We start from the raw sequence: 13,629 nt of genomic DNA, 5'->3' as shown, positions 1-13,629 counted from the left end.
CCCTGGCGCCTGCGCGCCCTGGCAAGGCCGAGCTGCCAACGCCTGTTCTTTCCAGGGCTCCTCGCCAGGAAGTAGAGAGCACTCGAGAAGCCCAAGAAGCACCAGCTGGCGCTGCAGCTCCCCGCTCAGACGCGGGCCCTGCCTGGCGCTCGGGTGAAACCCAAGACGCTGGTATTGCTTCACCTTTATTTCCAATTCACTTTGGCTTGGGGGCCACACCCAGCCGTGCTCAGAGGTCACTCCTGGGGGTGCTGGGGATCGAAGCGGGGCTGGCCACGTGTATGGCAAGTGCCTGAACACGGTACTCTCTCTCCAGCCCCTGGCTTTGCATTTTTAACAAAGACAGTGCAACGCTTACTTTACCCGTCACCCTGCCTTGGCAACCACCCTATCAACGAACTCTTACCTAGCTAGAAAGCCCCATGAGGGGTACCTTGGGAAAAACCCTATAAAAGTCACCCTGAACAACAAAAGGGTGGGCATATGTGAGGCTTGTGCCCACACGCCCAAGCCCATGTGGTGCCCTCGAGATGAGGACTGTGCCCTCTTCGCCTCTGGAGAAGCCCGTGTTCTTCCTGAACGTGTTTGCTCTCCCTCCTTCCCCTTCCTCGAAAACTCTCCAAGTAAAGCCTGTGTTCACGTCACTGCTTGCCAGTACTCCTGAAGTTCTTCTCTGCGAGACGGGACAAAGTACCTGGAGACCTGGGGAAGGCCTAGGACTGACCTACCAGACAACCAATCCTGGCCTGCCCAGCTGGTCTTGGGGTGGCACAGGTAGATCGGGAGAAGGCGACCGTCTCTCTTCTCTCCGCCTCACCTCAGCCACCCGTGGGGGCCCACCGATTTCAACCACAGCCTCAGCGCTCTCCGCCCACGCCCATAAAAACCGGAAAGGCTCATGACTTCCCATCGCTCACCACAGCCCGGCTAACAGAGCTGCAGGTGCCAACTACAGTGCATGGGGAATTAAACTAAAGTGACCAGGAAAACTGCCGCAGTTCCAGGCCCCGCGATCGTTCTACCATGACTCCTTTCCCGGACGCGCCAAGGCGAGCCTGCCCATATCCCTGACTTCAGACGAGGTTTGGCAACGCCACAGCCCCGGGGATGAGCGGGGGAAGCAGGACCCAAGGCAGCTGTCCCCAGAGTCGCTGCTCTGGAGTGGGTGTCACCAGCCCTGAAGCCAGTCATCCCCGACTCCCAAGGGTTGCCCCTGGGTCCTGGGGCACAGGCTTCCACCCCGAGCAGGGGACTGAGGGGGGACACACCCACCTCGCCTGCCCTCAGCAGACTTGCACGTGTGTGTGCACGGGGTGTGAGCGTGTGTAGCCTCCAACCACGGAAAGCAAGGCAGGGCAAAACCCGGGTTGGAGGAGACACAGGCAACCTGGGGATGTAGAAACCGTACAAGCGTCCAAAGCTGGCAAAACCATCTAGAGTGAATCCTGCATTAAGACCGCCAAGGGCCAGGCCAGGCGACCAGCAGGGGTCACCTGGCCGTAGACAATGGAGAGTGGTGACCGGCTTACTTTGGGTCGGGGGGGCCTTCACCCAGGGGCTTCATGGACAGCTTGCAAAGGGAGCGGAACACGAGGAAGGCGTCTTTCTGCAGGACGTGAGAGAACCGGGTGGCCGCTGGATGTCCCTGTGTGTCTGACTCCTGGAGGAGAAGAAAAAAGGGGGAAAAAATGAATAAAACTACTTTTTAAAAAGAGGAGCTCAAAATGTCCAAAGAGAAGGATGATTTTCAAAAGAAAAAAAAAGTTACTGCATAGAAATATCTATTTCTAAACTTACTCAATGAGGAGGTGAGGGATACGGGAAGAATCACTTTGGGTCCCACCTGGTGATGCTTCAGGGTTACTCCTGGCTCTGCACTGAGGGCTCAATCCCGGCAGCGCTTGGGGGACCATCTGGGATGATAGGGATCGAGCATGGGTCCGCTGCATGCAAGGCAAGTGCCCTACCTGCTGTACGTTTGTTCTGGCCCCAGAATATCCTAAAACTTTGCTCCTTGTCTTCAAAAAGTGGGATGGATGGTTTAAAATGACAAAGGAGAAAGTGTTAACCATAAAACATGAAACTATCAACAAGCAGGGCCAGACTGGTAGTACGCAGGTAAGGTGTTTCCCTTGTACACAGCGGGCCTGGGCTCAGTCCTCTGCACCCCATATGGTGCCCCGAGCCCCACCAGGAGTGATCCCCGGATGCAGGTCCAGGAGGAAGCCTTTGTAAGGAGTAAGCTTTACTGGGTGTGACTGCCCCCAAATCAAACCAAAACAATAAAATTAGTGAGCATTTATGTTATAGTTATACTTATAAAAACAAAAAAGTATCCCTATGAATACTACTATAAGTATGAATGGGGGAAAATGATTGGGATTCTAAAATAGTATCTTTGGGGTTGGGGGCATAATGGCAAGATACACACCACTTCACATGTGAGATCCCAGCACCAAAAAACAATAAAATTGTTCAACTAGAAAAGTCACATACAACAATAAAAAGAAAGTTGCAGTATGTGATAAAGATTAATAACATACAAAAGCTCTTCTAATTCATTAAGGAAATATGGAAATCTTCCTTACAAATGTAAAAGAGGCAAAAAACATGAATAAGTAATTCACTAAGAAATGCAAATGGCAGAACCGAAATGATTTTCTATTACTAATCACAGAGCTGAGATCCCGGTCTCATCAGACCAGAGATGGAAATGACTGCAGAAGCTGCAGCAGGAGGGTGGGACGTGAATCCTCACAGCCGACAGGCAGGAAGAAATCCTGTGAGGTGAATCTGATGTCAAGGATAAGGAGACTTAGGGGCTGGGGTGACGGGACAGCGGGTAAGGTGTCTGCTCTGCGGGGGCCAACCCGGGTTTGATCCCCAGCATCCCATCTGGTCGCCGGAGCCGAGGAGTGACTCTTAACTGCAGAGCCAGAAAGAACTGCTGAGCACCACTGGGTATGGCCCCAAACCAAGCAAACTTTTTGGATCACACCTGGCAATGCACAGGGGTTACTCCTGGCTCTTCACTCAGGAATTACTCCTGGCAGTGCTCAGGGGACCCTATGGGATGCTGGGAATCGAAGCCGGGTCGGCCGCGTGCAAGGCAAATGCCCTACCCGCTGTGCTATTGCTCCAGCCCCAGCAAACAAAAAAAAAATCTTAAGGAGCCAGTGGGACCGAGCGCACAGTGCCCCGCCGCTGGCGCTGAGCGTTCGCTGGCGTCCAGAGCAGCGAGCCAGTCTGGGGCCTTCCACGCAAATGGCCCACTGGACCAGACAGGGCAGACACGGGTTCCAGAGGGGGAAGCCCACACTTGCGTAGGAAGCATCCAGGGAGCCAAGAGGCCCAGCGCACTGGCGGCACTGCAGCTTCCTAAATGGAATCCCCGAGCAGCCTCCAGGGTGCCGATGGGAGCCCACGCCCGGGCGGGTTCCGTCCCAGCCAGGACCCCGCACTGCCTGCTGTGCGCACCCAGAGGCCTTTTCAAGAGAGCAGCGAGGCTGTGTTTACAAAGCTTTATGGCAGACCCAGCCAGCGAGCTGGAGAGTTGTTCATAATTGACACTGATTGAAAGCAGGTCACGAAGCAGCATGTACACTGCGTTACCCCTTCTAAGCGGGAAAAGTAAGCGAAGGAAGAAAAATCTAGGGCATCAACAAGACGCTGGAAGGTGCAGCTCTGGCCATGGGCAGGGGCTGGGGCTCAGGCCACACCTGAAGGGGCCCAGGGGCCACTCCAGCTCGACGACCCTATTTTTCCTTCCGTTTAATTTTCCTTTTTCCTCTGAAATTAGTTTTAATGTAGACACCATGGTCTACAAAGTTGTTTACACTAGGGCTGTAGGCATACAGTGCTCCCACCTCCAATCCCACATCCCGTGACCCCATACCCCCGCCCGGGACCCAGGTCCCCTCCCATTCCCCGTGTTTTCTTCTTTTCCTGTAACAAATGAGCATTCTTCATCACGAAGTACATCAGGCCAAGACCGTGTGAAACGGAGAGAGCCTGCGTATTTTCTCTTCTTTTAATAAGAGATTTCACTATGTGTCTTTTTATTGTTGTTTTTAAGCCATCCTAGCAATGCTCAGGGGTTTCTCCCCTGAGGAATAAGCCCTTTCGGGGCTCGGGGGACCCTATGGGATGCTGGGGATCAAATCCGGTCAGCCGCAGGCAAGGCAAACGCCCTCCCCGCTGTGCTATCGCTCTGGCGCCCATTAGGCATCTCCTTTATGTGTGTGTGTGTGTGTGTGTGTGTGTGTGTGTGTGTGTCACACCCGGTGATGCACAGGGGTTACTCCCGGCTCTGCACTCAGGAATCACTCCTGGCAGTACCCGGGGACCCTATGGAATGCTAGAAATCAAACCCAGGTCGGCCTCGTGCAAGGCAAACACCCTCCCTGCTGTGTTATCGGGCCAGCCCAACATCTTAAAAAGCGGCAATGAGATTGCGCCGGGCCTCACACACATACCAGGTTATCGGCTGACGACAGGGACTGCCGGTCATCTGCGATGCCGTTGGTCTGGGAGTTCTCGTCCACGCCGGGGGGCACAGCACACTCCTGGTACTCCAACTCGCCAGGGACCCTTTCAGGGTCCGAGAGACTGTGCTTCTGGGCAGCTTCTTAAGACACAAATGCCAAAGTCACCTCCGTGAGAGGACTTACTGGAAGGCAGCCTGCCCCAGGACGCGCCTCCCGGGAATTCCCAGCCCCGCTCCCTCCCGCTGGCAAACAGAGGGGACCTCAGGGAGGTCCTCGTCACTAGGGCTGCACAGCTGTGGGAGACAGCAGCCCTGCCCACCCGCCCAATGCTGCAAAAACACATTTTCGTTGGTTTGTTTCTTCTTTTCTTCCACAGGGCCTCATCTGGTGGTGCTCAGGGAACCAGGCGGTGCTGGGGATCAAACCCGGGTCTCCTGCATGCAAAGCGCATGTCTGGTCATTGAGCATTCTCTCATTTAGAGTTGAGTCACACTGGGGTGTGGTCAGTGGCAGAGCACATATGTCATCTGTGAGGCCCTGAGCTCAATCCCCAGAATTATGTAAAAAAAAAAAAAAAAAAAAAAAAAGTATTTTTAATGACAGGTACACACATGCAAAAATAAATAGTAACACACACATTTCAAGAAACAACGTTTAACCGTCTATATAAAAAGTCAGAGTTTATTCTACTTTAGTTCTTCCTTAAAAAAACAAATGCTTGGGCTTGAGAGATAGGACCAGGATTAAGGCACTTGCTTTGCAGATGGCCAAATCGATTTGATCCCAGATATCATGTATGGGCCCCTGAGCACTGCCAAGAGTGATCCCTGAATTAGGAAATAAGCCCTGAGCACTGCCAGCTGTGGCTCCGAGACATTCTCCCCACAAAAATTTAAAAAAACAAAAACAAAAAAAAAACCGTTGATTACAACCCCTTAAGTATATGATTTCTCAACCAAATCAGTCTTTTGGCCTTTTGGCACTGGAACTGAGCATTCAACATACAGAAACGAACCCTCTCCCCTAAAAAAAAAAAAAAAGTAAAAATAATATAATTCTGAACTATACAAATGTAATTCCACCAAAACCACACCAAGAAATTGAGATGAATTATTTATGAAGTCTGACCTGTCCCCCAGACCCGTGACTGGTCAGCATCAACGGTCTCATCTCAGGCTCCAGCCCACTCTTGAGAAAGTCTTGGAAAAACACAACAGCACCCATCTCTAATACAGCCTGACTGTGTGTGTGTGTGTGTGTGTATGTGTGTGTGTGTGTGTGTGTGTGTGTGTGTGTGTATGCACACACATGCACACATGCAGAGGGGTCAAGGACTGAACCCAGCAGCACCCATCTCTAAAACAGCCTGACTCTGTGTGTGTGTGTGTGTGTGTGTGTGTGTGTGTGTGTGTGTGTGTGTGTGTGTGCGCACACGCACGCATGCAGAGGGGCCAAGGACTGAACCCAGGGCCTCACAGAGGCAAGGCCTGCACCCTACCACTGCGTCACATCATTGGCCCCAGATCGTGTGTCCTGACACCGAGCCAAATGGGAATAAAATCCATCACTGGACACAAGTCATCCAGAACCCACTCAGTCTCTGTCCACACTCAGCTCTCTGGCCAGGCCTTTGATGGGAGAAGGAGGCCGGAAGCGAGACAGGACTCCTGGTTCTTACCTTTAATGGCAGAAGTGACCACATCTTCTAAGATCTCCTTCACCACTTCCTGGGCGCCATCGCTGGTCTCTACACAAACACCCAAATACAAAAGTTCAAGCATACATGCACGGGCATTTCTGGAGAGAAGAAGGGCCCAGATGGTACACCAGCGTTCTCCGGAGCCCAGCGCGCGCGGCACTGGGAGCCCAGCGGGCCTCTGCGGGCCAGTGGCTCTGGGCGGCATCTGCTCCAACGGCGAGTGTCCCTCTGGGACTCAGGCGCTGACCCAGACACCCGCCCTCGGAGGTCACAGCCCCGCTGGGAGGGAGCAGGAGGAAGCTTTTACCCGGCCCACGGAAACCGCTGGGGAACACTCTCGGGCCTGCACCTCGGGACCTCGGGACCCCGGGACGGGGCCTGCGTGCCGTCTGCTGCCCCCCGCCGCCCTCAGTCTCGCAGGGGACTTCTGAGGTGCGGGCTGCCGCGACTGGGTTTCAGTGGGAACCCTCTGTCAAATGCTCAGGCCCCGCTGCTTGTGTGGCAGGCCGGCTGCCGGAGTGTCTAGAGAGCCCCGGACCAGGGTTCTAGAAGGAACCCTACTGACTCCGAAAAACACCGCACAAATCCGAAAAGGCCTCCTAGGAAATAAACAAGACCCAAACACCCCTGGGACCTTGCCTCAGCATGGAGCTTCCAGCAAGCCACGATTTTAACGAGTTCTGTGTTCGATTCGCTAGATCCCAGAGAGCAGAACAAAGGATTTCCATTGCCACTGAGCACTTAACCCTAGAGTAACTTTGTTTTTTATCTACTCCCCCGGCTTCATCTGAGGTCTAACGAGCCAATCAAATCATTGAACGATTTAAATGGAAAATACCGCTATACGCCGTGTTTTTTTTTTTTTCTTTTTGGGTCACACCCAGCAATGCACAGGGGTTACTCCTGGCTCATGCACTCAGGAATCACCCCTGGCGGTGCGCAGGGGACCATATGGGATGCTGGGATTTGAACCCGGGTCGGCCACGTGCAAGGCAAACGCCCTCCCTGCTGTGCTATCGCTCCAGCCCCTACGCCGTTGTTTTTACCTAGGGAAGCAAGATATACTTTCACTGGAAGAAACTTGAAAGCTGCAGGTGGCGCAGGGGGCCCAGGAGGAAAGGAATACAACGTGGGCCCAAGAAACAAGGGCGGACCCAGGGCAAGTACAATGGGGAGGGCGTTTGCCCTGTATGCGGCTGACATGGGTTCGATCCCTGGCTTCCACACAGGATCTCTCAAGCACCATCACATGTAATTCCTGAGTGTGGAGCAGGAGTCACCCCTGAGCATCACCCGGTGCAGCTCAAAAGGCAAAAACAAAAAAAGGAAAAAAGAAACTCGGCATCACCAGAGTAGAAAAAGCAGACAGTGACAAGCAAGCGACAAACCTGTTCAAGGGAGAACACACACTTGAAGAGCAAGCCTGTGAAATGCTTTTTTAAGGGGACAGACAGAACAGAATAAAAGAAAAGAACCCGAATAGAACAAAACCCACAGCTACCTCCTGAACATGTTTCTTCAGCTAAATCAAATGAATGATGGTGCGAATGTTTCGGCCATCTCCGGCCTTCTCCGTGCATCCTACCATCTTCATCGTCACTTAGATATCTAACATATATTTACAACAAATGCACGAATACAGCTGCGCTCTCTAATTCACCACAGGCACTAGTCATCACAAAAATCACAGGCTTACCATGCTAATTATACTCTCTGGATGCGGGCTAAAATGCACGTCTGGCTATGAAAGGGTCGCCTGCTTCAGTCTGAAGCCCCCTGAAATGATCTCGCGGGCACACATGTCTGGGTATGCCCAGGCCGAGGGGTCTCTGATGCCCGTTTCCAAAGCCTACTGTGTCCTCAATAGCCCCTCTGGGACACTCGACCCCCACAAACGAGCGGCCTGGGAACAGACACATTTCGTTCAGGAGGCCCCGGGAACACGGCGCTTACCCCGAGCCCTGCTCCCCCCGCTCAGGCACCACCGACAACTGACAAGTGTGTTTTTTTTTTTTTTTTTTTTTTTGCTTTTGGGGTCACACCTGGCGATACACAGGGGTCACTCCTGGCTTTGCACTCAGGAATCACCCCTGGCGGTGCTCAGGGGACCATATGGGATGCTGGGAATCGAACCCGGGTCGGCCGCGTGCAAGGCACACGCCCTACCCGCTGTGCTATTGCTCCAGCCCCCTGACAAGTGTGTTTAAGGCCAGCCGACGTCTTGATGACGAGACGCGTAGGCCCACGGGGATGTAAGCACCACAATCAAGCCCATGAACACGTCCCTCACCTCACACGTTCCTTTTCTTTTTCTTTCTTTCTTTTTTTTTTTTTTGCTTTTTGGGTCACACCCGGCAATGCACAGGGGTCATTCCTGGCTCATGCACTCAGGAATTACCCCTAGTGGTGCTCAGGGGACCATATGGGATGCTGGGATTCGAACCCGGGTCGACCGCATGCAAGGCAAACGCCCTACCCACTGTGCCATCGCTCCAGCCCCCTCACACGTTCCTTTTCTTCTTCAGGGACTGGCACTCTGCTCTCAGCAGTGCTGGACACGCTCTCCGAGACCAACAGGCCCTCCCCAGGGCCGTGTGGACCTTCACACCGCCTACTTCCCGCCCACTCCTTTGTCTCTGTGAACCCGGCTGCTCAATGGACCAGTCTCTGTGGAATCCTGCACGTGTCCTTTTGTGACGGCGTGATGTCACCTTGCATGATGTCCACTAGGTCCATCTATGTGACTGCAAACGGTGAACTTCCTTCCGTTTTACTTTTTTCACTCTCACACCCAGGGGATGTTCAGGGCTTACTCCAGGCTCTGTGCTCAGGGCTCACGGCTCCGGGACCATACGGGAGGCTGGGGATAAGGACCCAGTCTGGCCGTGTGCAAGGCAAGCATCCTTCCGGCTGCACAATCACTCTGACCCCTTGTTTTTAAGCTGAATAGTCCATTGTGTGCATCCGAGCACACATATTTTCAGCCTGGGCATGTCCATCTGAGCATGGACATTTACGCTGATTCCATTGTGAGTAATGCTAAAAAATATATGGGAACATGAGTATTTATCTTAAAAAAAAATTTTTTTTAGTAGAGGAGTGGGTCATACCCTGAAGTGCTCATGGCTTACTCCTGGCTGTGCTCAGAAACCATACACAGTACCAGGAATCAAACGGGTCAGAAGCATCAGGGGTGGAGCGATAGGAAAGCGGGAAGAGTGTTTGCCCTGCACGCAGCCAACTTGGGTTTGATACTCGGCATCCCAGATGGTCGCTCGAGCACCACCAGGAGTGATTCCCGGGTGCAGAGCCAGGAGTGTGACCCAAACCTCTCCCCGCCCCGCCCCGCCACCCCTCAAGTAAAGAAGTGTGCAAGGCAAGTGTTTTAGCTGCTATGCCATCTGTCTGACTTGCTAACTCTTTGAGATTCTGATTTCATTTCCTTTGAATCCATACCCCAGAACAGGAATGCTGGACCCTAAAAGAGTTCCATATTTTTAATTTCCTGGGAACCGCAATGCTGTTCTCCAGGGTAACCTCGCCAGCTCGCATGGTCACCAACAGGTGGCACAGCACACCAACGTGCACACACACACACACACACACACACACACACACACACACTCACATATACACCAACACACACATACACTCTCACATATATACACACACACATACTCACACACACTCACATACATACTCCACACACACCCACTCTCACATATATACACACATACACACTCACATATATACACACACATGCACACACACTCACATATACAAACACACACATACACTCTCACATATATACATGTACACACTCACATATATACACACACATACACTCTCACATATACACACACTCACTCACATATACAAACACACAAACTCTCACATATACACACACTCACTCACATATACACACACACATACACTCTCACATATATACACACACACATACTCACACTCACATACACACTCCACACACACACACTCTCACATATATACACACACATACACACTCACATATATACACACACAGATACGCACACACACACTCACACACAAACATACACACACACTCACATACACACATACACACACTCTACACACACACACACACCCCACTGTGGGGTGTGACTTCCACCAAAAAAAAAAAGGCCAAAGGCAGCAGGGCCAGGACTGGCTGGAATGAGGAGCCGCCGTGGGGGAGGGCACAGATCTGAGAGCGAGGCCGCTGCCTCAGTCTCCCACTCCCCCTGTCCCTCTGACGTGGAGGACAAGCACAAGCGCCTTCCAGGGAGACTGTGTCGCCCCAGCCGCTGAGCAGGAACCAGACAGGCTCCTGGAGAGTCTCTGGAGGGGGGAAGTGACAGGGCGACATGCGGGCGTGGGGGCTCCAGCCCAGGGCCCCCGCGTGCGGGCACATGCTCCAGCCCTCGGGACAGACTATCTGAAGGGGGCGGGAGAGATGGTCCTTGAAGGACGTGAGGAAGTCAGGGGGGCCGGTGGGGCCGGGGGGCTGGGCAGCTCCCGGTTCTCCCCGGTGGGCCCAGCGCGAACAGGGGTGATCCCAGCTGCCCCGCCTCACAGGGAACAACTGAAATGGTGCTGGGCACGGAGTCCATGGGGGAGTGGGGGTCTGCTTCCCACGGGCGAGGCCTGGTGCTCGCTCCCGGGCACCCGACAAATGAGAACTAAAGTCTGGGGGCTTCTTCCTGCAGTGCAGGGACGGAGCACAGGCTGCACACGCTCCAGGGAGCGCGCCAACAGCCCGCACACGTTGTTGGGTTGTGTTCTGGCTTGGGGGCCACTCCCAGCGGCGCTCAGAGCAGTGCTCGGGACACCGCTCACGGAGCCGGGGGCGAGCCCGGGTCTCGTGTGCAGGGACAGCACAGGCCGGCTCTGTCGTGTGTTCCCATGCAGAGTCCAGTGTGGAGGGACACGCGGGAGAAGTCTGACCTCTGGGACCTCACTGCGACGGCCCACCTGGCCACGCTGACACCACTGCCTCCACCCCTCAGGCAGAGGGTGAAACCTCAGAGGTCACCGGCACGAGTCCCCCCTCCCCCTCACGCGGCATCAGCCTCCTCTGGGTGATGCCCAGGCCAAGGAGCGGCACGACAAGCTGTGGCAGGAGGTCTCCGTAGGGGGCGCCGCTGAGGAAGCCCAGGAAAGGCCCGGAGTCGGCAGAGGCTGAGCAGCTTTCCGGGATGTCGTAACAACTCCCGGGAAGTCTGCGCTCTTTCAACCAAATCCCACCCAGTCCTGGCGAGGCTCGGGGGCGAATGACGAAACACTGGTTCTGCTGGCCCCCTGGTGACCCGCAGTCACTGCCTGGCCACACCAGCGAGGCACAGACCCTACATGTTTCACACACCTATTCCCAAGCAAAGCAAGACAGCGGGCATGTGGAAGTAGATAATGGACCAAACAAGATGACCTCTCAGTGTCTGTGTTGCAAGCCATAATGCCCAAAAGTAGAGAGAGAGTATGGGGAATACTGTCTGCCATGGAGGCAGGGGGAGGGTGGGAAAGGGGCGGGTATACCGGGGACATTGGTGGTGGGGAATGTGCACTGGTGGAGGGATGGGTGTTTGGTCATTGTGAGATTGTAACCCAAACATGAAAGCTTGTGACTATCTCACAGTGATTCGATAAAATTTAAAAAATTAAAAAAAAAAAAAAAAAAGACGGGGGCATGCTTATGTGTGGGCAGAAGAAATCCCTCCCTCCCTACTGAGGGCACCGCCAGCGGCCGAGCTCTGACCCTCTGTCCAAACGGATCTCTGGGCCTTCATGGGAGGGGCCGGGTCCACATTTCCTGGCCTTTGGGTTTGCTTGCTGGTCCTGAGGCCACACCTTGTGGTGCTCCGAGATGACTCCTGGCTCAGTGCTCAGAGGTCAGCTGGTAGTGTCTGGGGATGAGCCTGGAGTTTCTGCCTGCAGAGCCTGCGCCCCAGGCCCCTGAGCGCTCCCCGCCCCGCGTTCCCGGGCCCTCTGCGCAGAAAGGCCACATTCGAGCCGGAGAACTGCTCGGACGGAGCTGCCAGGAAGATTTCCCACAGAGGGCGACCACGGGGTGGCGGTGGGCACTCTCTGTCCCTCGCCGCCTCCTCCTCCTCCTCCTGTCGGCCCGAAACAAAGCTGGCAGCATCCTGAGCCATAAGGCGGCCTTGAGAAGAGAAGCGACACGCGAAGAATACTTGGAAAGACAGAAGAACTCTACGTGCACTCGCTCCATCGCCCAGTCACGTGATCACGCATCTGGACGCTGTCCCAGGTCTCTCAAACACGCCATTGTCTCAAACTCAGATCCTTATCCTCACGGTGCTTACAGTCTAGCCGGGCCAATAGCGAGGCGAGTCACAGCTTTCGCTACAGTGCCAGGAACGCAGCGTGGGAGGAAAGCTCAGGGCCAGAGGGGCAGATTAACGTGGGCGCCCGCCCCCGGCGTCCCACTGTGTTCCGCGCCCGGCGCTTCAGGAGACTCTAACAGCACCAAGGGGAAGCCTGGGTATGGAGCTGCCTGTGTCACATTCCGGTGACACGCCAGGATGGTCTCCCTGGCAGGAAATGTTGACGATGTTACTGTCCCCAGATAAAGGGCCAGTCTGCAGCTTAGGGAAAAACTGCAAACCAAAAGGCTGGAAAGCTTCCCTGTAAGGCAGGTGTGTCAAAAAGATGCCAGAGAGGGGGAGAACCTGTCTGATCAAGTGTTAATTTAAAAAGTGATTGGGGCTGGAGTGAGAGTAGAGCGGGCAGGGCGCCCGCATTGCATACAGCTGACCTGGGTTCAATCCCTGGCACTGCAGGAGTGACCCCTACGTGTAGAACCAGGAGTAAGTCCTGAGCGCTCCCAGCAAAAACAAAAAAATAAAATTAAAATGATGGGGTGTGTTTCTGGGTCAAGAAAACATAATGTAGCACTATAGCACTGTCTTCCCGTTGTTCATCGATTCGCTCAAGCAGGCACCAGCAACGTCTCCACTGTGAAACTTGTTGTTACTATTTTTGGAATATTGAATAAACCACGGGGAGCTTGCCAGGCTCTCCCGTGCGGGCGGGATACTCTTGGTAGCTAGCCGGGCTCTCCTAGAGGGATGGAGGAATCGAACCCGGGTCAGTTGTGTGCAAGGCAAATGCCCTACCCGCTGTGCCATTGCTCCAGTCCAAGAAAACATAATAACATCCCTAAAATAGAGGACGCGGTACTGCTCAGGCCCTCTTTAGCCGAGCACAGGGATCTTAGCACCTTCATGTCGGCTTATCAGGTGAGATATTTGCTGTTTTTCTTCAAACTTAATTTTTAGGCTGCAAAGTATGTGAAAGATACGAACAACCAACACTGCCACGCCGCCGAGCGCCGCTGTGACCCCCTATTTCCCGCCAACCTGGCGCCTGGCGCTGAGGCGCAGATAGAGAAATCAGAGCTTCACCCAT

The 13,629-nt window shown here is 54.0% G+C and overlaps 1 protein-coding gene across 1 annotated transcript in view; it reads right to left on the bottom strand.

The window, feature by feature from the left end:
• ARFGEF2 (ADP ribosylation factor guanine nucleotide exchange factor 2) overlaps window positions 1–13,629 on the bottom strand; it is a 100,823-nt gene that overhangs the window by 52,774 nt on the left and 34,420 nt on the right. Inside the window, exons 7-9 of the mRNA XM_055138118.1 lie at window positions 6,166–6,234; window positions 4,476–4,627; window positions 1,530–1,660 (exon numbers count right to left, since the gene is read on the bottom strand). Of these exons, the coding sequence (XP_054994093.1) occupies window positions 1,530–1,660; window positions 4,476–4,627; window positions 6,166–6,234 (352 nt within the window). The remainder of the gene's footprint in view (window positions 1–1,529; window positions 1,661–4,475; window positions 4,628–6,165; window positions 6,235–13,629) is intronic.

This window comes from Sorex araneus, chromosome 5 (genome assembly GCF_027595985.1).
Source record: "Sorex araneus isolate mSorAra2 chromosome 5, mSorAra2.pri, whole genome shotgun sequence".
NCBI lineage: Eukaryota > Metazoa > Chordata > Mammalia > Eulipotyphla > Soricidae > Sorex > Sorex araneus.
The sequence above is the reverse complement of the archived record's forward strand: the minus strand, read 5'-3'. Positions and strand labels throughout refer to the sequence as shown.